At 46.3% G+C, this 23,742-nt stretch overlaps 1 protein-coding gene across 5 annotated transcripts in view; it reads left to right on the forward strand.

Annotated features, from left to right (window-relative positions):
• Positions 1-23,742, forward strand: part of SNX29 (sorting nexin 29) — a 593,890-nt gene that overhangs the window by 13,182 nt on the left and 556,966 nt on the right. For 4 of the 5 annotated variants that reach the window (XR_010110475.1, XM_034939805.3, XM_034939806.3 and 1 more), the window contains exons 2-3: positions 9,749-9,810; positions 13,436-13,488. Coding sequence is in view for 3 of the 5 variants with exons in the window: in XM_034939805.3 (XP_034795696.1) it covers positions 9,749-9,810; positions 13,436-13,488 (115 nt within the window). In the remaining 2 variants the exon portion in view is untranslated. The remainder of the gene's footprint in view (positions 1-9,748; positions 9,811-13,435; positions 13,489-23,742) is intronic. The other variant, XM_055099501.2, reaches the window with a different exon arrangement.

Genomic DNA, 23,742 nt, shown 5'->3' on the forward strand with positions numbered 1-23,742 from the left:
ACTCTGCCCATGACAGGAATGAGGCAGCCGTTGTGCCCTGGCCAGTTCTGGTCCTTTTTATTTAAAGTAGCAACTTGGGGAGCCACAGAAGTGAGCTGCACCAGAATCTAGATTCAACAACTGTTGAGTTCCTTCTGTGATGGGAGAGTTCGTGAGGCTTCTGTCTATGTCCGAGAGCTCACAATGCATAATCCCTCCCACGATGGGGATTACATCAGCACTATGGCAGGACTGCAGGGCCATGGGAGCACTGTGTAGAGAGACAGCAGTGTGTCCCTTGGGGGACCCTCTGCAGGAAGGCTTCTCTGAGAAGGGAACGTTTGAGTCAGCCATCGGGAGGTTGTTTTTTCTTTGGCAGCACTTTGATGATGTAGCCCTTTTTCTGTGCTAAGATTGAGCCATTCAAGGAGTGAGCCTGGTTTTGTGGAGGTTGAAGGGTACAAGGTTTGGGGTAAAATGTCAGGTCTGTCACCTCTGAGCTGTTCCTTGGGTAAATGATCAATGTCTCCAAGTCTCAGTTCCTTTGTCTGTTTCACCAGGGCGGCCAGCCCCCACCTTCCAGGTAGATGTGAGGGTTAAAGGTATGTCTCAGTATGGCGGATTGGTGGCGGACCTGGCCCCAGGTGTGTTGTGTTTGTTTCATGTCGAGTTGGCTGGAACATTGTTCTCACAAGAGTATAATTAGGTGCCAACTAACTGACATAAAAAAGCTGGGTTTTCGGCCTCTCTTGAAAAACCAGGAGATGGGGCAATTGCTGATATTGCTGTGAGGTACTGTCTGCTAGAGCTGGCTAGCAGCTGCCATCTTGAGAGGGGCACCTGCTCTGTTCTTGCAATCTGTGCCTTGCCAGCCCACCTCGCTCATTTCCATGCCTCACCTGACCCCTTGGGCACTGCGGGGGTCCCTCCTGGTCTTGTATGTGCCCCGGGCATATATTGGGCAGCCCTTTCTGCCCCTCTCCTCCTTTGCTTCTGCTTTCTTTCAGTTTCTTTATTTGGAATGGTTGTGGATTTTGGGGGGTGGGATGGGAGTTAAACAATAGCAGCAACACTAAAGTCATCATTGGGCTGGTAGTGCCAGGCATCCCAGATGCCCGCCAGTGTAACTGAGAATGAATTCTGCAGTGACAACAGGTTGATGATTTCCTTGTTCCCTGCAAGACTCTGTATGTGGGGCCTTGGTTAGAGGGCAAGGGAAGATGGGAGCATGATTATGATGCGGGCCTGGTCTACAGCCTGCTGGGGAACTCTCACGTTTAACCATCTAACCGCACAGTGGCTGTAAGGTCTACAAACTCCGACACTATTGTTTTAATTTTTAGCCTGCCAGCCTTCATTATTTCTGCCAGGGCAGTGGGCTGTTAAATCCAGCCCAAGACCTGTTCGTTACATGTTCTCTATGGCTGTTTTTCACACTGCAGTGGCAGAGTTGGGTAGTGACAGCAACCCTTTGGCCCACAAAGCCTAAAATATTGACTGTGGGACTCTTCCCAGAGAAAGTTTGCTGACCCCCATTCTAGGGTATGCTAAAGGTGTAGGTTCAGTGAAAATCAGAAACAAATCATGTGAGGCAGCCCGCCACAGATGCACACGCAGGGCTTAGAGAAATGCTGTGTTCATTGCAGTTTTGCAGGGCACATTGGATGAATCACATAACATCATTGTGTGTATCCTGTAATACTAGTAAGTCATTTATTGTGTATTCATCTGCGCTTCCCGATGCTCTAGCCACTGCATAGATAATTCAGTGCAGGGTAAAGGAAATGAGAGCAAAAGGGCCAGGGCTAGGAACAGCAACTGAGGCAGGGGTGGCTGTCACAGAGGGCCTTTGCCATGAGACTTGCCATCTCATGAAGGAAGAGCCATGCCAGGCAGGGGGAGACAGGGGTGCAGGAGGGGCCCGTGGAAGCAAGGCATGGTTTCTATTACATTTATTCATTTTATTTTATAAAAATATAAATATATGTAAATTTATTTATTTTTTATTTCATTTTATTTTATTTTGAGATGGAGTCTCACTCTGTCGCCCAGGCTGGAGTGCAGTGGTCTGATCTCGGCTCACTGCAACCTCCGCCTCCCAGGTTCAAGTGATTCTCCTGCCTCAGCCTCCCAATTAGCTGAGATTACAGGTGCATGCCACCACGTGAGGCTAACCTTTTTTTTTTTTTTTTTTTTTTAGTAGAGACGGGGTTTCACACGTTGGCCAGGCTGGTCTCAAACTCCTGACCTCAAGTGATCCACCCACTTTGGCCTCCCAAAGTGCTGGGATTACAGGCATGAGCCACCTCACCCAGCTGGGAGTAGCTTTTCTATTGTGTGATTCAATATGGGGACTGGGTTCTCCAGGCAGTTGCCTTGTCTAGCCCTTGGGAGAATCCTACTGTAGTTGTTCCTTAGAATAGGAACATTTTCTCAGCCAGCATCTACCTGTTGCAGTCCTTCTCATAAAAATATTGGGCCAAGAGTGGTAGCTCACACCTGTAACCTCAGCACATTGAGGGACTGAGGCAGGAGGATCATTTGAGGCCAGGAGTTTGAGACCAGCCCAGGCAACATAGCGAGACCCTGTCTTTACAAAACGTACAAAATTAGCCCAGTGTGGTGGTGCATGCCTGTAGTCCCAGCTACTTGGGAGGCTGAGGTGGGAGGACTGCTTGAGCCCTGGAGTTGGAGGCTGCAGTGAGCTATGATCATGCCACTGTACTCCAGCCTGGTTGACAGAGGCAGACTCCATCTCTTAAATTTTTTTTTTTAATTGAGGTGAAATTCACAAAACAAAGAATTAACTGTTGTTCTAAAGCAAGCAGTTCAGGGGCATTTAGTACAGTTGCATTGTTGAGCAATCAGCACTCTATCTAGTTTCAAAACATTTTCATCACCCAAAGGAAACTCCATATCCATTAAGCAGTAGCTCCCCATCCCCCTACCACCCCAGCCCCTGGCAACCACCTGTCTGCCTTCTGTCTCTATGGATTTACCTGTTCTGTCCTTCCCAGTTTTGCAAGCACGGCTCAGGTTCCCAGTTGTTCAGTGAGCTTGCCCTGGTCCCCACCAGGATGACAGTGTGGTGTGTGGAAGGAACACTTGCCTGAGAGTTAGGGAGAGCAGGGCTCAGCCTCCAATGCAGCACCTGCTTGACTGTGTGCCCTTGGGCAGAATTCCTCGCACACAGTGGGCACTCAAAGAGCATTGCCTTCTTTTTCTCTTCTCGCTTGTACCTGCTTAATGTGTTACAAGGATCTCACCAGGGAAATGTCTAGCATGACGTCACCTCCACCGCTGCATGGAGAGACAGCGAAATACCACTATTTAAATATCTGCAGGGCTGGGCGTGGGGGCTCACGCCTGCAATCCCAGCACTTCAGGAGGCCGAGGTGGGTGGATCACCTGAGGTCAGGAGTTCGAGACCAGCCTGACCAACATGGCGAAACCCCATCTCTACTAAAAATACAAAAAAAATTAGCCAAGCGTGGTGGTGGGCACCCGTAATCCCAGCTACTCAGGAGGCTGAGGTAGGAGAATTGCTTGAACATGGGAGGTGGAGGCCTTAATGAGAAGAGATGGCGCCACCGTACTCCAGCTTGGGCAACAAAGCGAGACTCCGTCTCATAAATAAATAAATAAATAAATATATATATATCTATATATCTGTGTGGCCTTGATTAAGGGGCTTGACCTCTGTGGAATGGGAACCAGTTTACCTGGAGCTCCAGGGTTGCGAGGGTTAAAGAAGGAATATAGCCGGAGTGCCTGGTTGCCTCCTGCTTGTTTTCTCCTCCCCACGTGCCAGGGGTCCTCTTTCACCCTTGCATCTCCCAGGGCAGCAAACACAGAGGCTTGGATTGAATTGCTTTGCCTGGGCTTTGGAGAGAAGGTAGCTAGTTGCAAGGACTTCTGGGAGCCAGAGGTCTTGATACCTTGGGGTAAGGGTTGCCAACAATGATGATAATGATAGCTAATTTTATTAAATGCTTGGTATATACCAGGCACTGTTCTAGGTGCACAATACAATTTCCCTCATTTTATCGTCCGAAGAGGTAGGTTCTCTGATGAGCCTGAAAGAGGGAGGTTAAGTAACTTGCTCATGATCACATGGCTGGTGGAGTAGGATTCTAACCCACACTATCCTGTTCTTAATTTCTGCTCTTTCTCTCCAGGAGGTCACTGTAGCTTGAATGGTGACCCCAGGCAGAAGGCTAGAGATTTGTGGTAAAAATTAATGTAGGATCCAAAGGACTCTAAACATTAAACATTAGATCCTGAGGGTTCTAAACATTGAAGACAAAGGCTGGGCGCGGTGGCTCATGCCTGTAATCCCAACACTTTGGAAGGCCAAGGCAGGCGGATCACCTGAGGTCAGGAGTTTGAGAGCAGCCTGGCCAACATGGTGAAATCCCGTCTCTACTAAAAATACAAAAATTAGCTGGGCATGGTAGCAGGAGCCTGTAATCTCAGCTACTTGGGAGGCTGAGGCAGGATAATCGCTTGAACCCAGGAGGCAGAGGTTGCAGTGAGCTGAGATCGCGCCATTGCACTCCAGCCTGGGTGACAAGAGCAAGACTCCGTCTACAAACAAACAACAACAACAAAACATTAAAGAGAGATCCAACTAGGTGACTGACTTTCCCGTGCACAGGAGGATTCTGAGTAGAGTTAGGGAGTGTCAGCTGACTGCATTTCTCAGACAGGTTTGTGGACCCCTGGAGGTATTCCCTTGGGTGCCTTTCCATTTTCTGTTTTCATTTTGATGGTGATCTAAATGAGAAATAAAAAGAAGCCTGTTCGTGTTCACCTGGTTGACTGCTGGCTGGGGGCTGCCCCTGGAGATGAGGAAGCAGGAAGATGGGGTTTGATCGCTCCTGTGTGGCAAAGTGTTTGCTGAATTTGCACTGGGCCACTGCTGCAGGTTGTGATGGAGGTCGAGGGTGAGCAGGGCTTAGCAGCTGGCAGCTCCAGGATCCCATGGACTTGGAAATGTATCCCTCCTCGGCCACTTCCCATGAGTCTAGCCCTGGGTAAAGGTCTTTTCCTCTCTGAGTCGAAGTGTTCTCTACTGAATGGAACCACTTTTCCTTCTTTGTCAAGGATTACATAGGTCATTTAATGACTTAGCCTGTGGTTGGGATTCGGTAGGTGGGCACATTCTTCCTACTTCTCTCTGAGTGGCGGCAACATTTGAAGCTGGCAGATTCTTCTGGGCCCTGGCGGAGGTGCTGTACTCTCCACTGGATTCAAAGGGAGAAGGTAAGAAGGAGACTGGTAGCATTGATTGCTCTGCCTGCCTGTCTCTGCAGAGTCTCCATAGACTGTAGAGCTAGAAGGGCATGATCTCATGCAGAAACCAGTGGCCAGACAAGGGAAGTGACTGTCCCTGTCACATGGCTAGCAAGCAGGCCAGGCAGGATGAGAGCTCAGGCCTTGTGACTTCCCGCTCAGTGCTCTCCACTGTTCCTCTCAGTTGATAAGTGGTCCTGAGACCACCTGTGCTCCTTGCAGCCTAGTAAACCCCCTTCTCTCTTATTTATTTATTTTTGAGACACTCTCACTCTGTTGCCCAGGCTGGAGTGCATTGGTGCAATCTTGGCTCACTGTAACCTCCGTCTCCCAGGTTCAAGCGATTCTCCTGCCTCAGCCTTCTGAGTAGCTGGGACTACAGGCGCCCATCACCACACCTGGCTAATTTTTGTATTTTTAGTAGAGACGGGGTTTTGCCATGTTGGCCAGGCTGGTCTTGAACTCCTGACCTCATGTGATCCGTCCGCCTTGGCCTCCCAAAGTTGCTGGGATTATAGGTGTGAGCCACTGTGCCTGGCTGACCCCTTTCTCTTAAGCTCATTCAGGGCTAAGTTGGCCACAGCTGCCCCTTCTGAGGTCAAGATTATCTCACTTGACAGCTTCTTGCCTGCAGAGAGATCACAGCCAGGAAGTGTGAGCCTCTGGGTTGAGACCTGCACAATCTCGGGTAGTTTTTGTATAAAGAACAGGTTTTTCTTTTCTTCCTCCCCACCCCATCATGAAAAGAGGCTTTGCAGAGTAAGGCAGAGGAGGCTGCTGACATCTCATCCAGAATAAGCAGTAGAGCAAAATACTCTTAAAAAAAAAAAAAAAAAAAAAGACATCGAGGATCATTGTGCATATCAGGAAGGGTAGGTGCTAAATCTTTATTATTCAGGTGTGAAAGGAGCCGGCAGTATCAGCTCCCCTGGAAGCTTATGAGAAACACAGAGTTGGCAGGGCACGGTGGCTAATACCTGTAATCCCAGCACTTTGGGAGGCCGAGGTGGGTGGATCACGAGGTCAGGAGTTTAAGACCAGCCTGGCCAACATGGTGAAACCCTGTCTCTACTGAAAATACAAAAATTAGCTGGGCGTGGTGGTGCGTGCCTGTAATCCCAGCTTTTTGGGAGGCTGAGGCAGGAGAATTGCTTGAACCTGGGAGGTGGAGGTTGCAGTGAGCCGAGACTGGGCCACTGCACTCCAGCCTGGGTGACACAGCAACACTCCGTCTCAGAAAAAAAAAAAAAAGAGTTAGGCCCCATCCTCAACCTCCTGAACCAGAACCTCCCTTTTGGGCTGGGTGTGGTGGCTCACACCTATTATCCTAGCTGTTTGGGAGGCAGAGGCAGGAGGATCGCTTGAGTCTGGGGTGAGACCCCGTCTGTATAAAAAATAAAAATAAATAAATTATCTGTGAGTGGTGCCCTGTGCCTGTAGTCCCAGCTACTCGGAGGGCTGAGGCAGGAGAGTCGATTGAACCCAGGAGGTTGAGACTGTAGAAAGCTATGATTGTGCCACTTACTCTAGCCCATGTGATAGAGATCCTGTCTCAGAAAAAAACGCCAAAAAATAAATTGCTGCTTTTTAACAAGATCTCCAGGAGATCTGTGTGGACATTAAAGTTTGAGAAGCACTGCATTAAAAAATTATCACTAGGGAGATGAAAGAGATTTTTATTTTCTTTGTACATTTTTTCCTGATTTGTTATTATTCTATTTTTTTCCTGCATGAATTGCTTTTATGATGAGAAAGAAATAGCAAAGGCATTTCCAGTGCGGGGAACCCTGTCAAGTTTCCAGTTGGCATTGCTCAAGGGCAGGTAGAGCTGTCGGGCTCACTCATACTTGGAAAAAGGAAGAAAGCAAGCCTGACTTTTTTTCTATTCTGGTGTTAGGGAGGGAAGATCAGAATCCAAACCCTGGATTCTGAAACAAAGAGCGTTTGATTGATAGACACAGGTGTCAAGAGGTGTTGGAGGACCTTGGCCAGATGGGTCTATAGCCATCCTGAGCGATGCCTTGAGATGCCTCATGGCTGGTGGGAATGGTGTCTAGGCTATTCTTGATCGAAACCTCTTCCAGAAAAAAATACTAACGGTACTTTTTGAAGAGTCAGTTGTTTTATTGTGTGTCTTAAAGGATCTGCTGACTGGTTTCATTACCAGGCCTGGGGGTAAGGCAGGATCCTTGGTATCGTGGTCCTAACACAGGCTTTAGAGGTCTTGAGTCAGGATCACTGTTCCACCAATTAGTATTCAAATTTCAACAGTCTAACCCCTTTATCATGGCCCACACGATCCTATGTGACTGGCATCTGCCCGCCTGTTTGATCTTTCCTTCCGCTTTTTTGCTTTTTGCTCAAGCCACAGCAAACTTCCTTCTGGTCCTGGAAGACCAGAGCCACGCTTGTCCTACCTCCGAGCCTCTCCCCTTGCTGTTTGCTCTGTCTGGAACACTGGCCTGCCCTGTCTTTCCATAGCTGCTCCTTCTCTTCATAGAGGGCTCAGCTCAAATGTCACCTGTGCAGAGAGGCCCTCAGTGGCTGCCTTGGCTAAAGCAGCCTTCTTGCTTCCTCCCTATCCCATCACTGTCTTTGTTTTGTCTTCCTAGTGTGACTCTCTAACACTTTTTCATTGATTAGTTTACATTTATACTTTTTTTTTTTTTTTTTGAGATAGGGCCTCACTCTGTCACTCAGGCCAGAGTGCAGTGGCACAATCTTAGCTCACTGCAGCCATTGCCTCCTGGGTTCAAGTGATCCTTCCACTTCTGCCTCATGAACAGCTGGGACCAGAGGTGTGTGCCACCACGCCCGGCTAATTTTTTGTGTTTTTGGTAGATACAGGGCTTCATCATGTTGCCCAGGCTGGTCTCAAACTTCTGATGTCAAGCAATCTTCCTGCCTCAGCCTTCCAAAGTGCTGGGATTATAGGTGTGAGCCACTGTACCCGGCCTTCTAGTAGGATTTTAGCTCCATGAGAAGATGGATCTTTTACACCATTTAACTCCTGTGTCCTCAGCTCTTAAAACATTGCCTCACATACACTAGAAGTTAAATAAGTCCTGGGTGGATCAACACACACTATCACTTGACTTCCCCGAGCTTCAGCTTTCCCATCTGTGTTTGGGATCCTGGCTTATAGGGTGGATGTAAAGATGAAGGGAGATGATGCATGCATAGTGCTTAGCTTGGTTCCTGGCATGTAGGATGCGCCCAGCACACGGTGGTGGTTGTTATCAACCAGCTGGCCCTGGCTTGACCTGGAGGAATCACTGACCACCTCTGAGATAATGCCCTGCTGCTACTCTCTGGTGCAGCCCATGTAGAGTTGCCCAAGACAGAAGCAGCCTGATGGCAATTCAACGCCTGCAGTGTGGAGCGTCTGCCCTTAGAAACTGAATTTCAGTATCCTTTGAAGTGAATGTGCTCTGTGTCTGGTGCATCATACTCTGGGCTTTGTATCTTGCTTGGAGTCATTGGGCCTCTTGTGGAGATCAGGTGTGGCTCTACCAACTGTCTGCCTGGTGCTTTCAAGTGCCCTTGCCCCAGACCTTCCTAAATGGAAGTTCAGCATATGTCATGTGTGTCAGTTGGGAATGCTTTTGGATGCAAGTAACAGCCCAATGTGCAGTGGTGTGGACAAATAGGGTTATTTATTTTGTGAGAGTTAGCTTGTTTCTAGTCTTGGCTTACCAACTCAGTGATATCAGGGCTGGTGTCTTTGTGATTCTCTAGGTCTTTCTCGCAGGCTCATGACTTCGTGGTGGCAAAATGCTACTCCGGCTCCACCCAACATGTTTATGATTAAGGCATGAAGGATGGCGGAGGGAGTGATGCTCTGCATAGCTCTTCTTTCTATCAGAAATGAATGACTTTCCCAGAACTTTGGGAGCCACTTCTGCTTTCTTCTCGTTGGCCAGACTGCTTAAGTTCAACCTCAGCTGCTGAGAAGAGGAGTAATCAGGTTTCACAGCTTGGATTGCTGAAGGTGGCATGGGAAAAGGATGTTGGAGATGATAGTGAGAACAGCCAGTGAGCAGTTCCTGCTGTACTGGGAAACTTATATTTTATTTTAGGCTGCTGGTTGACAACTGGGGGCAGTTTTGATTCCCAGGGGACATTTGGCATTACATGGAGACATTTTTGTTATAACTCAGGGGTTTGTGTGTGCTAATGCCACGTAGTGTGTAGAGGCCATGGATGCAGCTAAACGTCTTACAATGTCAGTAGTGCCAAGGGTTGAGAAACCTTTAGACCATTCTAGACATGTTCAGATTTGGGGAAAATTAGTTTAGCTGTTTTCCTTTGATGCAGTAACAGGCAATAGCCAAACTTCATTGTAATGATACAGATTATTGATACCTAGTTGTGCTACTGATTTTGTTAAAGATCAGTAGGAAAGGACTGATCTAGTTGGGGACAGCCGTGTCCGAGCGTCAGAGAGAACTAATTAAGCCTCATTGCATTTTAGGATCACAGAACAATGACAAAAGACAATTTCTGCTGGAGCGACTGCTGGATGCAGTGAAACAGGTAAGCAGAAAGCACACATTTGCCTTTTTGGTCGAGTAATAGTGTCAGATAATTCATGTAGGTCATTTCTTCCCTATAACATACACAGACTAACTCCCACTTTATACCTGGGAACAGTGAAGTGATCTAATCATTTTTCCCAGGAAATGATAGAGCAGTGAACATGGTCATAGTTGGGTTGGAGGAAGTCCTGGGTCTTGAATTCCCAAAGCCCTCTAGAGGACCCCATCCGTCAGTGATGTCCCTTCAAGAAAGGCACTGGGCCAGGTGCAGTGGCTCCCGCCTGTAATCCTAGCACTTTGGGAGGTCAAGGTGACCGGATCACTTGAGGTCAGGAGTTCCAGACTAACCTGGCCAACATGGTGAAACCCTGTCTCTATAAAAATACAAAAATTAGCAGGGTGTGGTGGCAGGCACCTGTAATCCCAGCTACTTGGGAGGCTGAGGCAGGAGAATTGCTTGAACCTGGTAGGTGGAGGTTGCAGTGAGCTGAGATTGCGCCACTGCACTCCAGCCTGGGCAACAGAGTGAGACTTTGTCTCATTAAAAAAAATAAAGTCATTGATGTGGGTTTCAAAGTCTCATTGTCTCATTTCCAAGCAGTTGTGTTTGAGGGCAACTCTGAGGGGTGCAGAGGTGGTGGTTTGGAGTTAGGACCCTTGAGCACAAGAAGGCTAGGACAAGGAGGATGGAGACCACGCCTGAGGTCCTCTGCTGCTGCCCCCAGCTGTGTGGACACTCCAGGTAGCTTTGCTGTGATTGATGTGATGCTGTTTGTGATGCTTGACTCCGGCTGGGCTTGGAAGTAAGCTTGGATGTGAGACTGGAATCTGCTTGCCGCATGTACCAGATGTATGCTGCTGTTAGCTGTCACTGATCACACCTCCACTGTGTGCCAGGCTCTCTGCTAAGCACTTTATATTTAATCCTTCCAACAACACTGTGAGATTATAGTTCCTACAATTGGTTTCATTTTACGGATGAAGAGACTGAAGCTCAGAGGGATCCAACAACTTGCTCAGGGCGTCATAGTAAGAGGCAGAGCTAGGATCCAAATCTAGGAATTCTAGGAGCTTGCTTTTTGGAAGGGGCAGTTGACGGTTATAATTATGTGTGTAATTACACTATAGGGAGGTAAGTATTTTAATAGGGGTGTGTGTTAAAATTTTTTTTTTTATTTTTTAGAGACAAGGTCTTGCTGTTGCCTAGGCTAGAGCGCAGTGGTACCATCATAGCTCATTGTAACCTCAAACTCCTGGGCTCAAGCAATCCTCCCACCTTAGCCTCCTGAGTGGCTGGGACTACAGGTGCATGCCACCACATGTGCCGGGGTGTACGTTGAGTATTGAAGTGAGCCCAGAGAATGCAGTATCTACGCAAGCCTTGAGGCATTGTATGGTAGGAAGGTCACAGGTTTTTGGCTCAGACGTAGCTGGAATTAAAGGCCAGCTTTATTACTTCTTTAGCTCTGTGTGTACAGGGACAACTCGTGCACCCTCCCTGAGCAGCTCTCTGCTCTTCTGTAACTGGGTCACTTATCTGTGTATGGCTGCTGAGGGAATTGGATTGTTAAAGTAGGTAAAGGGCCTGGACAGAGCCTGGCCCTCTGTTAACATGGTAACATCTGGAGCCCATGTTATTAGCTGGTTCTTTCTCTGCTGCAGAAATGGAAAATATAATAAGGCGAAGAGGCAAGTTGAACTACTTTAAAGGTAGCAGTTAGAGAGAAATAAAGTGGAGCTTATGCCCACAGCTGCTGCTGTTTTTTTTTAGATGGAGTCTAGCTCTGTCGCCCGGGCTGGAGTACAGTGGTGCAGTCTCAGCTCACTGCAACCTCTGTCTCCTGGGCTCAAGTGATTCTGCTGCCTCAGCCTTATGAGTAGCTGGGACTACAGGTCCATGCCATCACACCCAGCTAATTTTTGTATTTTTTAGTAGAGGTGGGGTTTCACCATGTTGGCCAGGCTGGTCTCGAACTCCTGACCTCGGGTGATCCGCCCAACTCGGCCGTCCTAACTGCTGGGATTACAGACGTGAGCCACCGCGCCTAGCCTGCTGTTATTATCATTATTATTATTATTGTTATTTTGACGGTTAAAGTGTTGCCTATGACTTTTTTTGCATGACTTTCAAAAATAAACTTTATTGATGTATAATTTACATATAATAAAATATAGCCATTTAAGTGTACAGTTTCATGTGTTTTGACAAATATGTCATTTAAAATTATATGTATATACACACACACATATACACACACACACACACACAGATACACACACACATTGTAGTAGTTTTGATAATAAGTTTAGGAACCCTGCAAGCGTGCTACTCATAGCAGAGATACTATACCTTTAAAAGAAAAGACAAGTAGGCCAGGCACGGTGGCTCACACCTGTAATCCCAGTGCTTTGAGAGGTTGGGGCAGGAGGATATCTTGAGGCCAGGGGTGTGAGACCAGCCTGGGCAACATAGTGAGACCCCTGTCTCTACAAAAAATAAAAAATATCAGTTGGACCTGGTGGCACGTTCCTGTAATCCCAGCTACTTGGGAGGCTGAGGTGGGAGAATTGCTTGAGCCTAGGTATTCGAGATTACCATGAGCTATGATGGCACCACTCCCCTTCAGCCTGGGTGGCAGAGAGAGACCCTATTTTTTTTTTTCTTTAAAGAAAATTAGAATAGTGGATAATGGTGATGGTTGCTTAACATTGTGAATTGAAATTTACACCTAAAGATGGTTAAAATGGCAATGTTTATGTTATCTATATTTTAATTTTACTAATTCAAAAGGTAGCCTGCAGGGCCAGGCGCATTGGCTCACGCCTGTAATCCCAGCACTTTGGGAGGCCAAGGCGGTCGGATCACCTGAGGTCGGGAGTTCAAGACCAGCCTGACCAACATAGAGAAACCCCATCTCTACTAAGAATACAAAAATTAGCCGGGCATAGTGGCACATGCCTGTAATCCCAGCTACTTGGGTATCTGAGGCAGGAGAATGGCTTGAACCCGGGAGGCAGAGGTTGCGGTGAGCTGAGATCGATATTACACTCCAGCCTGGGCAACAAGAGTGAAACTCCATCTCAAAAAAAAAAAAAAGGAGTAGCCTGCTTCTATTTTTCCCACCCTCAGTAAATTGTCATTCCGCACAACCAGATGACTCATATGAGGCTTGATTGTGCTGTTGTAACGTCATAGCCAGTCATGACAACTCTGGGGCTCGTCCAAAGGGATCCATTCAGCACAGGCTTGTAGAAGTTGTAATTATCGCCCGTGAAGAGCTCTGTGTGGTAGACAGTCAGCTGCCGACAGGCAGGAGCAGCTTCCTGGATAATGCACAGATGGCTGTGTGCTTTTGTTTTTCTGTTAGCAATGTTTTCCCACAAGGCTTGCTTCTGTACAAGTGGGAGATAAGGGTTTCCTTTAAGTGGCAGCTTCAAGGCTGGGGTGCGCACCTTCTTAAGTCTTGTGCTGATACCCAGGGGACAGGGACGTCCTCACTTGGCATGCAGAGCTTCTGGTCCCGTGTCCCCTCCCTGACCCTTAAGCCCTGTGTAGGCTGTTTTATGACGTTTTGAGTGTCCCATCCCAACAGCTGATCTCAGCAGCTTCTTTTTCTGTGCAGTGCCAGATCCGCTTTGGAGGGAGAAAGGAGATTGCCTCGGATTCCGACAGCAGGTAAATATGTCACTTCTAAAACCGTTGACCATTGAGGTTGGAAAGGCGGCAGAAGGCGGCTGGCTTCTGGGCTCTGCCTCTGCAGCCAAGAGGTGCAGCGCTGAAATTTGACTCAACCGTGGACTCTCTGTGCGGTGACTGCTCATCTCCAACACTCCACATTTTCCATAATTCTCTTTCTATTCTGAGGGAATTATTCGAGATACCTTTCCATATAAAGTTATTTTCAGGGTAATTAATAATTATGAGAACTTGGATGCCTAAATACCCAAGATTTGGGAAATGGTTAATAAAATATAGTGCATTAATGGGGTGGAATGTTATATAGCCATTAAAAATGATGTTTATATAGAATTTGTTTTCAACAGAAAAATGCATAGGTAGTGATTTAAAAATTACATATATAGTAAAAAGGCATATGTTATAACAAGAGCAGGATCCGAAATTCTATGCGTATGGAGTGGTCCTAGCTATGTTAGATAGCAAGTCTGGCCAGAACACACCGAAACGTGGCCTGAGGTAGCAGTAGGGGTAAGAATACTGGGAATATTGCTTTCTAGTATTTTTCACATTTTTTATTGTGATCATTTGTTCCTTTTATGACAAAAATAATTCCTAAAAATGGGCCGGGTGCGGTGGCTCATGCCAATAATCCCAGCACTTTGCAAGGCTGAGGCATGTGGATCACTTGAGGTCAGGAGTTCGAGACCAGGCTGGCCAACATGGTGAAACCCCGTCTCTACTGAAAACACAAAAATTAGCTGGGTGTGGTGGTGCACACCTGTAGTCCCAGGGACTTGGGAGGCTGAGGCAGGAGAATCGCTTGAACCCAGGCTAATTTTGGGGAAAATTAAGGGTTTAGGAGGTGGAGGTTGCAGTGAGCTGAGATCGCGCCACTGTACTCCAGCCTGGGTGACAGAGTGAGACAGGATGAGACTGTGTCTCAAAAAATAAAATTTGGCTGGGCGCAGTGGCTCACTCCTGTAATCCCAGCACTTTGGGAGGTTGAGGCGGGTGGATCACAAGGTCAGGAGTTTGAGTCCAGCCTGGCCAAGATGGTGAAACCTCGTCTCTACTAAAAATACAAAAAATTAGCCAGGCACGGTGGCGGGTGCCTGTAATCCCAGCTACTTGGGAGACTGAGGCAGGAGAATTGCCTAAATCCAGGAGGCAGAGGTTGCAGTGAGCCGAGATTGCGCCACTGTACTGTAGCCTGGGCGACAGAGCAAGATTCCATCTCAAAAAAAAAAAAAAAAAAAAAATTCCTAAAAATGGCCATTGACATTCACGACCCAGGAAAGGCTGACATCATTGCATAAGCTGATAACATTGGCTGGAAGGAGACACATAGGGCTTGGCAAAAGTAGGAGACACATAGGCATCCAGTCCTTGCTGCAAATGCGTCGTGAGCTCAGTCAGAGCTGATCCTTGCTCCGTAGCCCCTGGGGTGGCAGGAGGGACATTCCTGTGTGGGAAGGAAAGGGAAGGGAACTTGCTTGCTCAACGTTCATCTTATCCTGGAAACTGTTCATGTCCCCCACCCTCTCACCCTAGCCCACCCTCCTGTGTCCATCGTTCCTCTTTCTGTCCTTTCCTACCCTTGTTCTTTTGTAGAATTTTAACAGCCATGAGAAAGCATGTAGACCTTCCTGGAATAGAGCCACGTGGATGATTTGAAACTGGCACAGATTTAAAATGATGCACCCTATTATCCATTCCTTCTTTGCTTAGGTTTTCTCCATTGCACGTATTACCATCCAACAAACTATATATACATTCGGCTTTTTAATTTTGCCTATTACCTGTCACTATAATGTCGGCTCTGTGCAGGCAGGGATGATTTGCTGTCTTGTTTACAGATGTTTCTCTAGTGCCTAGAAGCATCTAGAAGGTGCTCAGTAAAAATTTGTTATCCGGATGAGTGTGTGTATCACATTGTACTGTAGTCAAGCATTTAAATATCTGTGCCACCACGAAGCCTGTGAGATTTGAAGGCAGAAAGGGTGTTTCTCCATTTATTTTTAAAATTTTACTTCTCAGTGTTGTACACAAGCACTTTGTGCCTGTCGTACATTAGATTCTCAGTATATGTTTGTGGCATTAGATCATTCGACTGATCAATTTAGTCCTTCCTGAGGGCCTACTATGGGGCCTGGCCTTGGTCCACACAGGGATCCAAGGTCTGCTTGCATCAGAATCACCTGGGAGGCTTATTGATTAATGATCCTGTGTCTAAGTCCTGTCCTAGTTGTACTGGAGCAGGATGTGTATATGTGCATGAGTGTGTGTGTGTATGCCTGAAGCCGAGGAGGTTGCTGAGAATTTGCATTTCAACAGGACTCCCAGGTGATTCTGCTGGACACCAAAGCTTCCAGTGCAATCACTGTTCCAGGGTCTGGGATGCAAAGGTAATTAGGAAAGACTCCTCCTTCCTGGCCGGGTTGGTTTGTCTGTGTGTATGGGTGTGTGTGCCGTGTGTGTGTCTAAGTATCCATGACTTCTTGACCACTTTTCTTCATTACCATGCTGTCCACTTCCTGAGAGAGGCAATCCTGCTCTGAATGTTGGGTTAATGTATTCTTACATGGGTGGAGTATCCCTCATCCAAAAACCCGAAATTCAAAATGCTCCAAAATTCAAAACTTTTTGAGTACCAGCATGATGCTCAAAGGAAATGCTCATGGAAGCCAGTTGGATTTTGGAGTTTTGGATTAGGCGTGCCTAACTGTTAAGTATATAATGCAAATATTCCATAGTCAGGAAAAATCTGAAATCCGAAACATTTCTGATCCTAAGCATTTTGGATAAGGAATACTGAACCTATATAATAGAATTTACTACCATAACCTTTGTTATAGAAAATGTTCTATTTTATAGTAGAATTTAAAAAGTTAATTCTTTCTGTGATAACTGTTGTTTATGGCTAAAAGGAGTACGTGGCTTACTATTACTAATAATAGGCCAGGCGCTGTGGCTCATGTCTGTAATCTCATTGCTTTGGGAGGCTGAGGTAGGAGGATTGCTTGAGGCCAGGAGTTCAAGGCTGCGGTGAGCTATGATCGTGCCATTGCATTCTAGCTTGGGCAATAGACAGAGACCCTGTCTCTAAAATAATAATAATAATAATAATAATAATAATAATAATAGCCAGGCATGGTGGCTCACGCCTGTAATCCCAGCACTTTGGGAGGCTGAGGCGGGAGGATCACCTGAAGTCGGGAGTTTGAGACCAGCCTGACCAACGTGGAGAAACCCCGTCTCTACTTAAAATACAAAATTAGCCAGGCATGGTGGCGCATGCCTGTAATCCTAGCTAAGCAGGGAGGCTGAGGCAGGAGAAGTGCTTGAACCCAGGAGGCGGAGGTTTTGGTGAGCCGAGATTGCATCATTGCGTTCCGGCCTGGGCAACAAGAGCGATACTCTGTCTCAGAAAAAAAAAAAAAAAAAAAAAAGCAATAATAATAGTTATAGTTTGTGACTGCTTTTGCTACATTTTATTTATGTTGATTCTTAGTCCTCAGAAGGAGCAGAAGTATTACCCTTTCTTTTTTTTTTTGAGACAGGGTCTTGCTCTGTTGCTCAGCCTGGAGTACAGTGGTGTGATCATGGTTCACATCAGCCTCAACCTCCCAGGCTCAAGATCTTCCCATCTCAGCCTCCTGAGTAGCTAAGACTACAGATGCAAGCCACCATACCTGGCTAATTTTTGTATTTTTTGTAGAGATGGGGTCTCACTGTGTTGCCCAGGCTGGTCTCAAACTTGGGGACTCAAGGGATCCTCCCACCTTGGCCACCCAAAGTGTTGGTATTACAGGTATGAGCCACACTGTGCCTGGGTTATCCCTTTTTTACTGATGAGAAAACAGATTCAGAGAGGCAAAATGCCATAGCCTACGTTAGACGTTTTGGAACGGCTAGAGTTCCATGACTTGTTCTTTCTCCCTTGTGTGCCATTTAGTGACTAAATGGTTTTTGAGGCTGAGTTTAAAAAAAAAAATTATTCTCCTCTACCTCAGTGGGATTCCTTCTTAATATCAGAGACCTGGTCTTACCTTTGAAATGTATTTGGGTAAAGGTGGCACCACATTCATGTTGGAAAAGGCCACATCATTGTCCCTATTCTGTGAGAAAGTTGAATCTCAGCTGGATGCAGTGGCTCACGCCTATAATCCCAGCCTTTTGGGAGGCTGAGGCGGGCGAATCACTTGAGGTCAGGAGTTCAAGACCAGCCTGGCCAACATGGCAAAACCCCGTCTCTACTAAAAAAATTAGCCAGGCGTGGTGGTGCCCACCTGTAATCCCAGCTACTCGGGAGGCTGAGACAGGAGAATCGCTTGAACCCAGGAGGCAGAGGTTGCAGTAAGCCGAGATCACACCGTTGCAATGCAGCCTGAGTGAGAGAGTAAGACTCTGTCTCAAAAAAATAATTAAAAAGAAGAAGAAAGTTGAATCTCAAGAGGGAAAGTCAGCGAACATTTAAAAATAACTTAGGACTGACAAGATAGATGAGTTGCCTCCCTTCCTCACTGCTGATAGCTGGCCCGGCCCTGGAGTTGAGCTCAAATCCACTCACTTCCCTCCAACTCCTCTGCTGGCCCGCGGTCCCCATCACCAGCATCTCACAGGATGGCCGCTGCAGCCCTAGGCTCTTCCCATTCGTTCTTGTCCTGCTTCCACCACATTGAATGCAGAATGCAGATTCCCTCACCTCATGCTCCCTTGAAACCTCCCAGCTGCCTTGTCTTTGCTCTTGGGAGAAAGACCCACGTCCTTAACACAGCCTGGAGGCCTCACATGCCCTGCTCTCTGATCCAGCCATCTGCCCTTTTTCTCCTTTTGTTTTTAAAGCTTTTCACTACTTTTTCTTTCTTTTTTTGAGATGGAGTCTCGCTCTGTCACCTAGGCCGGAGTGCAGTGGCGCTATCTCGGCTCCCTGCAAGCTCTGCCTCCCAGGTTCACGCTGTTCTCCTGCCTCAGCCTCCCCGTGTAGCTGGGACTACAGACGCCCGCCACCATGCCCAGCTAATTTGTTTGTATTTTTAGTAGAGATGGGGTTTCACCGTGTTAGCCAGGATAGTTTTGATCTCCTGACCTTGTGATCCGCCCGCCTCGGCCTCCCAAAGTGCTGGGATTACAGGCGTGAGCCACTGCGCCTGGCCTGCTTTTCGCTACTTTTTCAAGGAAATTTTTTTTTCTTTTTTTGAGATGGAGTTTCGCTCTTGTTGCCCAGGCTGGACTGCAATGGCGCGATCTTGGCTCACCGCAACCTCCGCCTCCTGGGTTCAAGCGATTCTCTTGCCTTGGCCTTCCAGGTAGCTGGGATTACAGGTGTGTACCACCATGCCTGGCTAATTTTGTATTTTTAGTAGAGACAGTATTTCTCCATGTTGGTCAGGCTGGACCTGAACTCCCGACCTCAGGTGATCCTCCCGCCTCGGCCTCCCAAAGTGCTGGGATTACAGGCATGAGCCACCGCACCCGGCCTGGATCATTTTTGACTTACAAAAATGACAGCTTGTTCAAAATAGTTAAAAACAATATGTTTTTCGTATGCTTCTCTTTTTTAAAAGAGTGTGCAGATATCAGGCTCAGAGCCGTCCTCTGGCCATGGAAGAGAGTCAAAATTTATTAAATTAATTGTATTTCGTTTTTTTTTTTATTTTTTTTTTTTAACTTGAGATGGAGCCTTGCTCTGTCGCACAGGCTGGAGTACAGTGGTGCAATCTCAGTTCACTGCAACCTCCACCTCCCGGGTTCAAGCGATTCTCTTGACTCAGCCTCCCTAGTAGCTGGGACTATAGGTGCGCGCCTCCAGGCCTGGGTAATTTTTGTATTTTTAGTAGAGACGGGGTTTCACCATGTTGGTCAGGCTGGTCTTAAACACCTGACCTCAAGTGATCCACCTGCCTCAGCCTCCCAAAGTGGTGGGATTACAGGCATGAGCCACCGCGCCCGGCCTATGTTTAGTTTTAAGGCTACTGTTTTTATGTCATATGATGCTAGTTTACCATTTACAACTGTGATGGAGCTTTCCATTTTTTAAATTTTAAAATAATTTTTAAACAGGTGTATGTAACTGAACAAAGTGAGTCAAATTCAAGACAAATAAGTAAATAATAGTACATATCCTTACACCGAAAAAAAGCTGCCAAGATGTTGGTGGATGAGTAATGTTTCGAATAGAGACAGTGCTAGCAGGACAGAGCAGACCATTGCTGGATTTGGGAGCCTAAATGGTGCACCGTATTTTGCCAAAATACAAAATCCAAGGTGGATGTGTGTGAGCATGTTTTTGTATGTGTGTGTGGGTATGTGTGTGAGATATATATATATGTATACATGTATATATATATTTTTATATGTGTGTGTGTATATATGTGTGTGTGTGTGTGTATATGTGTATATTTGATCTTGTGAGAGACGGACACCGTGAGATGCAGCCATCTTCACATGGAACATAAAACAGTATTGACATTAGGGGAAATGCAGGCGAGACTTGTTTTTTCCTTCAGATGGAGTCCTGAGAAGCCTCCCTAGGAGGAAGTGGTGGCAGCCGCTGGGCTCTGAAATGCGCGCTTCTCTTTGTTGGTGGTGTTTTCTAGCTCTGCTTTTCCCTAGGAACAAAGACTCATTCTTATGGTTCATTGAAATTATTCCATGTTCTTTCAGTCAGACTGGCCTGTGAAGAAGCTTTAAGATATCTTTGGAATATTTTGCCCTCTAGAAATAATGGCCCAGGAGCTTTGTAGGCCCTAGAAGTTACCTCAAAGACTAGACACGTGATTGTTCCGCCAAGGCGTCTTTGTCCCATACGGAATCAGAGGACGTGATCTGCAAGTTTTCCCTTTAAATTATGAACAGGAATGATAACGGGGGCAGTGGAATCAGCATGGGCTTTGGAGCTTGGCATTTGAATCCTGGGTTTGCCAGTTCTGGGTTGTGTTGCGATTTTGGGCAAGTTTCTTTCTTGCACCTCAATATCCTCAACTCTGAAATGGGTAGTATAATGGTATTCACTTCAGAGGGTTGTTATGAGTCAGTTCATGTGCAACCCTTAAAACATTGCCTGGCAGGTAGTAAGTTTCCAGTAATTGTTAGCTGTTGTGATTTTCATTATAAGGATATGTAAGGTGTTTTGACACTTGGTAGACATTTACCACACACTCACACACTGGATCTCTTTGCCATATGGGTGGCAGTGAGTTGGCTTCAGGTATTCATCTGCATTTAGAAGTTGTTAATTTTGGCCAGGTGCAGTGGCCCGCACTTGTAATCTCAAGCCCTTTGGGAGGCCAAGGTGGGAGGATCACTTGAGCCCAGGAGTTTGAGACCAGCCTGGCCAACATGGCGAAACCCCATGTCTACAAAAAAACCAAAAATTAGCTAGCCAGGTGCGGTGGTGCAGGCCAGCTACTCAAGAGGCTGAAGCGGGAGGATCACTTGAGCCTAGGAGGTCGAGGCTGCAGTGAGTCATCAACCCGCCATTGCACTCTGGCCTGGGCGATGTTAGACCTCATCTCAAAACAAACAAACAAACAAACAAACAAGAAATTGCTCTTTTTAATGAACTTTCAGGTGACTGTCAGAAGAAATCATAGGAGAGCATTTCTTCTCCTTTCAAAGCATGCAGGAAAGAATGATTAGTTTTGGTGATTTTTTTTTTTTTAACCTTTTGAGGAATTAGAATCAGTTTTGGACTTCTCAGGAAGCTAAAAACCAAAACCAGCTGCCCTTTGTTGTTCCTGATGTTATTCTTAATGCAGTTGAAAACTGTCACGTGTATCCCCCAGAGGACTTACGAAACGGAATGGCTTTTTCAGGCTTTTTCTTCTCTTTTAAATATCTCTGAATGTTTGTCATGTGATTTTTATGTTCCCTGCATCACAAGTTTCTTACCAGCCTCTAACTAGTTTGAGGTGTTGACTGGATGGTACGATTCTTGTCATCCTGGCCAAAAATCCTGGGGTTCATTAATTGGACTCTCCCCCTCCCTTACCCCAAGTACTTTATTTCCACTTTGAGGCTCTGTAGTAGACAGTCCATATTGCATACTCTTTTATTTTACTGCTTGATTAAATGAATTGCTTGGGTTTTTTGTTTTTTTTTTGAAAAAAGATTATTTCTAGCAATGGGGAACCTCCAGGACGTTTAACAAATCTAAGCCCATTTTTATATCTGATTTTTTTTTTTTTTTTTTGAGACAGGATCCCACTCTGTCACCCAGGCTGGAGTGCAGTGGCGTGATCTCGGCTCACTGCAACCTCTGCCTCCCAGGTTCTAGCGATTCTTGTGCCTCATCCTCCGAGTAGCTGGGATTTTAGGCATGTGTCACCACACCCAGCTAATTTTTGTGTTTTTAGTAGAGACGGGGTTTAACCATGTTGGCCAGGCTGTTCTCAAACTCCTGACCTCAGGTGATCCACCCTTCTTGGCCTCCCAAAGTGCTGGGATTATAGGCGTGAGTCACTATGCCTGGCCCTGAACCTATTTTTATATCTAAAGTTAAATTAATATTTGTCTTACTTATATTGATAGTTGTTGAGATATACTGCCTAGGCCATAGTAAACAATATGTTAGCACCATCATCTTCGTCATGAACCTGACAGTGGAGAGAGGTGGTGAGCATGGGGTGTGAGCTTTGGTGTCAGATATACTTACCTTCATGCCTCCTTCAGCCACAAATCACCAGTTACCAGCTGTGTAATTTTGGACTGACTTAGCTCCTTTAAACCTCGCATGCACCATCTGGAAAATCAGATAATAATAATGATACTCACTTGCTAGGGTTATAGTCAGGATTAGCTGTAATAATATTTGCTTGGTACACCCAGTTAAAACGTAATAAACTCAAAACTTTTTTTTGTATGACTAGACATACCTGTGTTTTTTGACAATTACTAGTAACTGAAGGTTGGAGGGATTGCCTCATTAATTCCTTCATTCAACAGGTATTTATTTATAGAGTACTATGTTGGCATTGGCGATGCAAATTGGATGAGATGGTTGCTGTCTTCAAGAAATTCAAAATTGAATCTGGGAGTTGGACATGTAAATTGTGGGCAATTATGGTGACCTGTAATAAATATTAGTTGTCATAGGGCGACAGCAGGGTTGTTAGCGGTCAAATAGGTGGGATAGGAATTTTAGGCAGAGGGAATAGCAGATGTGAAGGTGCAGGGATGTGGGGCAAAATGGTGGGGTGCATGAATGAGTGTTGTTTGGTTTGGGAGATCAGTTGGAAAGTCAGCAGGTTCTTCTCTGCTATCACAGGGAAGTATTGGAATGCCATCGGTTAGGGCAGTATTTCTTTTGTTTATTTTTTATTTTTGAGACAGAGTTTTGCTTTTGTTGTCCAGGCTGGAGTACAGTGGTGCAGTCTTGGCTCACTGCAACCTCCGCCTCCCACGTTCAAGTGATTCTCCTGCCTCAGCCTCCTGAGTAGCTGCGACTACAGGCGCCTGCCCCCATGCCTGGCTAATGTTTATATTTCTCGTGGAGATGAGGTTTCACCATGTTGGCCAGGCTGGTCTTAAACTCCTGACCTCGTGATCTGCCCGCCTCGGCCTCCCAAAGTGCTGGGATTACAGGCGTGAGCCACCGTGCCTGGCAGGGCATTATTTCTTAAACTTAGGCCATTGTGTACCATTTTCACCATTTTTGCCATTTCTGTGTTCCATCTGAGCCAGAGGTTGGCTTGAGGTGGAATTCTAAGGCACTGTCTACTCTGGTCTGGTGCTGGTTATATTTTTTCCTGACACACATAAATGTTTATCTGTGTTTCCCTAAAATCGTGTCATGTACTGTGTACCTATAGCATAGTATGGTACCAATTGGGAAAAAAGAAAGAAAATGACACAGTCACATTTGCATTTCAGGTAGATAGCTTCTGCCCAGGATGCATGGGTTGGGGTGGGTGGAGGAGTGGAGGTGGGTGGGGTGAGATGGAATCTGGGAGAACCGGGGTTGGAGGGCAGAGTGAAGCAGGGACTGGGGAAGAGACAGAAGGATTGAGGTTTGGGACTGAGCCTTGATGAGATTCAGTGATTACCCAGATGTGGAGGTTGAGAAATAATGTCGTGGCTCTACCATGGAAGCTTTGCATAAAACAGCAAAGCCAAATAGCCAGCAAACATATGTTAGGAAAAAGAAAGACACCAAAATTCACTAGTAGTCAAGGAAATGCAAATTAAAGCAACAGTGAGCTGCCTACTTTTCACCCATCAGACTGACAAAACCTCAAAACAACAGTCAAG

This window comes from Pan paniscus, chromosome 18 (assembly GCF_029289425.2).
Source record: "Pan paniscus chromosome 18, NHGRI_mPanPan1-v2.0_pri, whole genome shotgun sequence".
In the NCBI taxonomy this organism is placed as follows: Eukaryota; Metazoa; Chordata; class Mammalia; order Primates; family Hominidae; genus Pan; species Pan paniscus.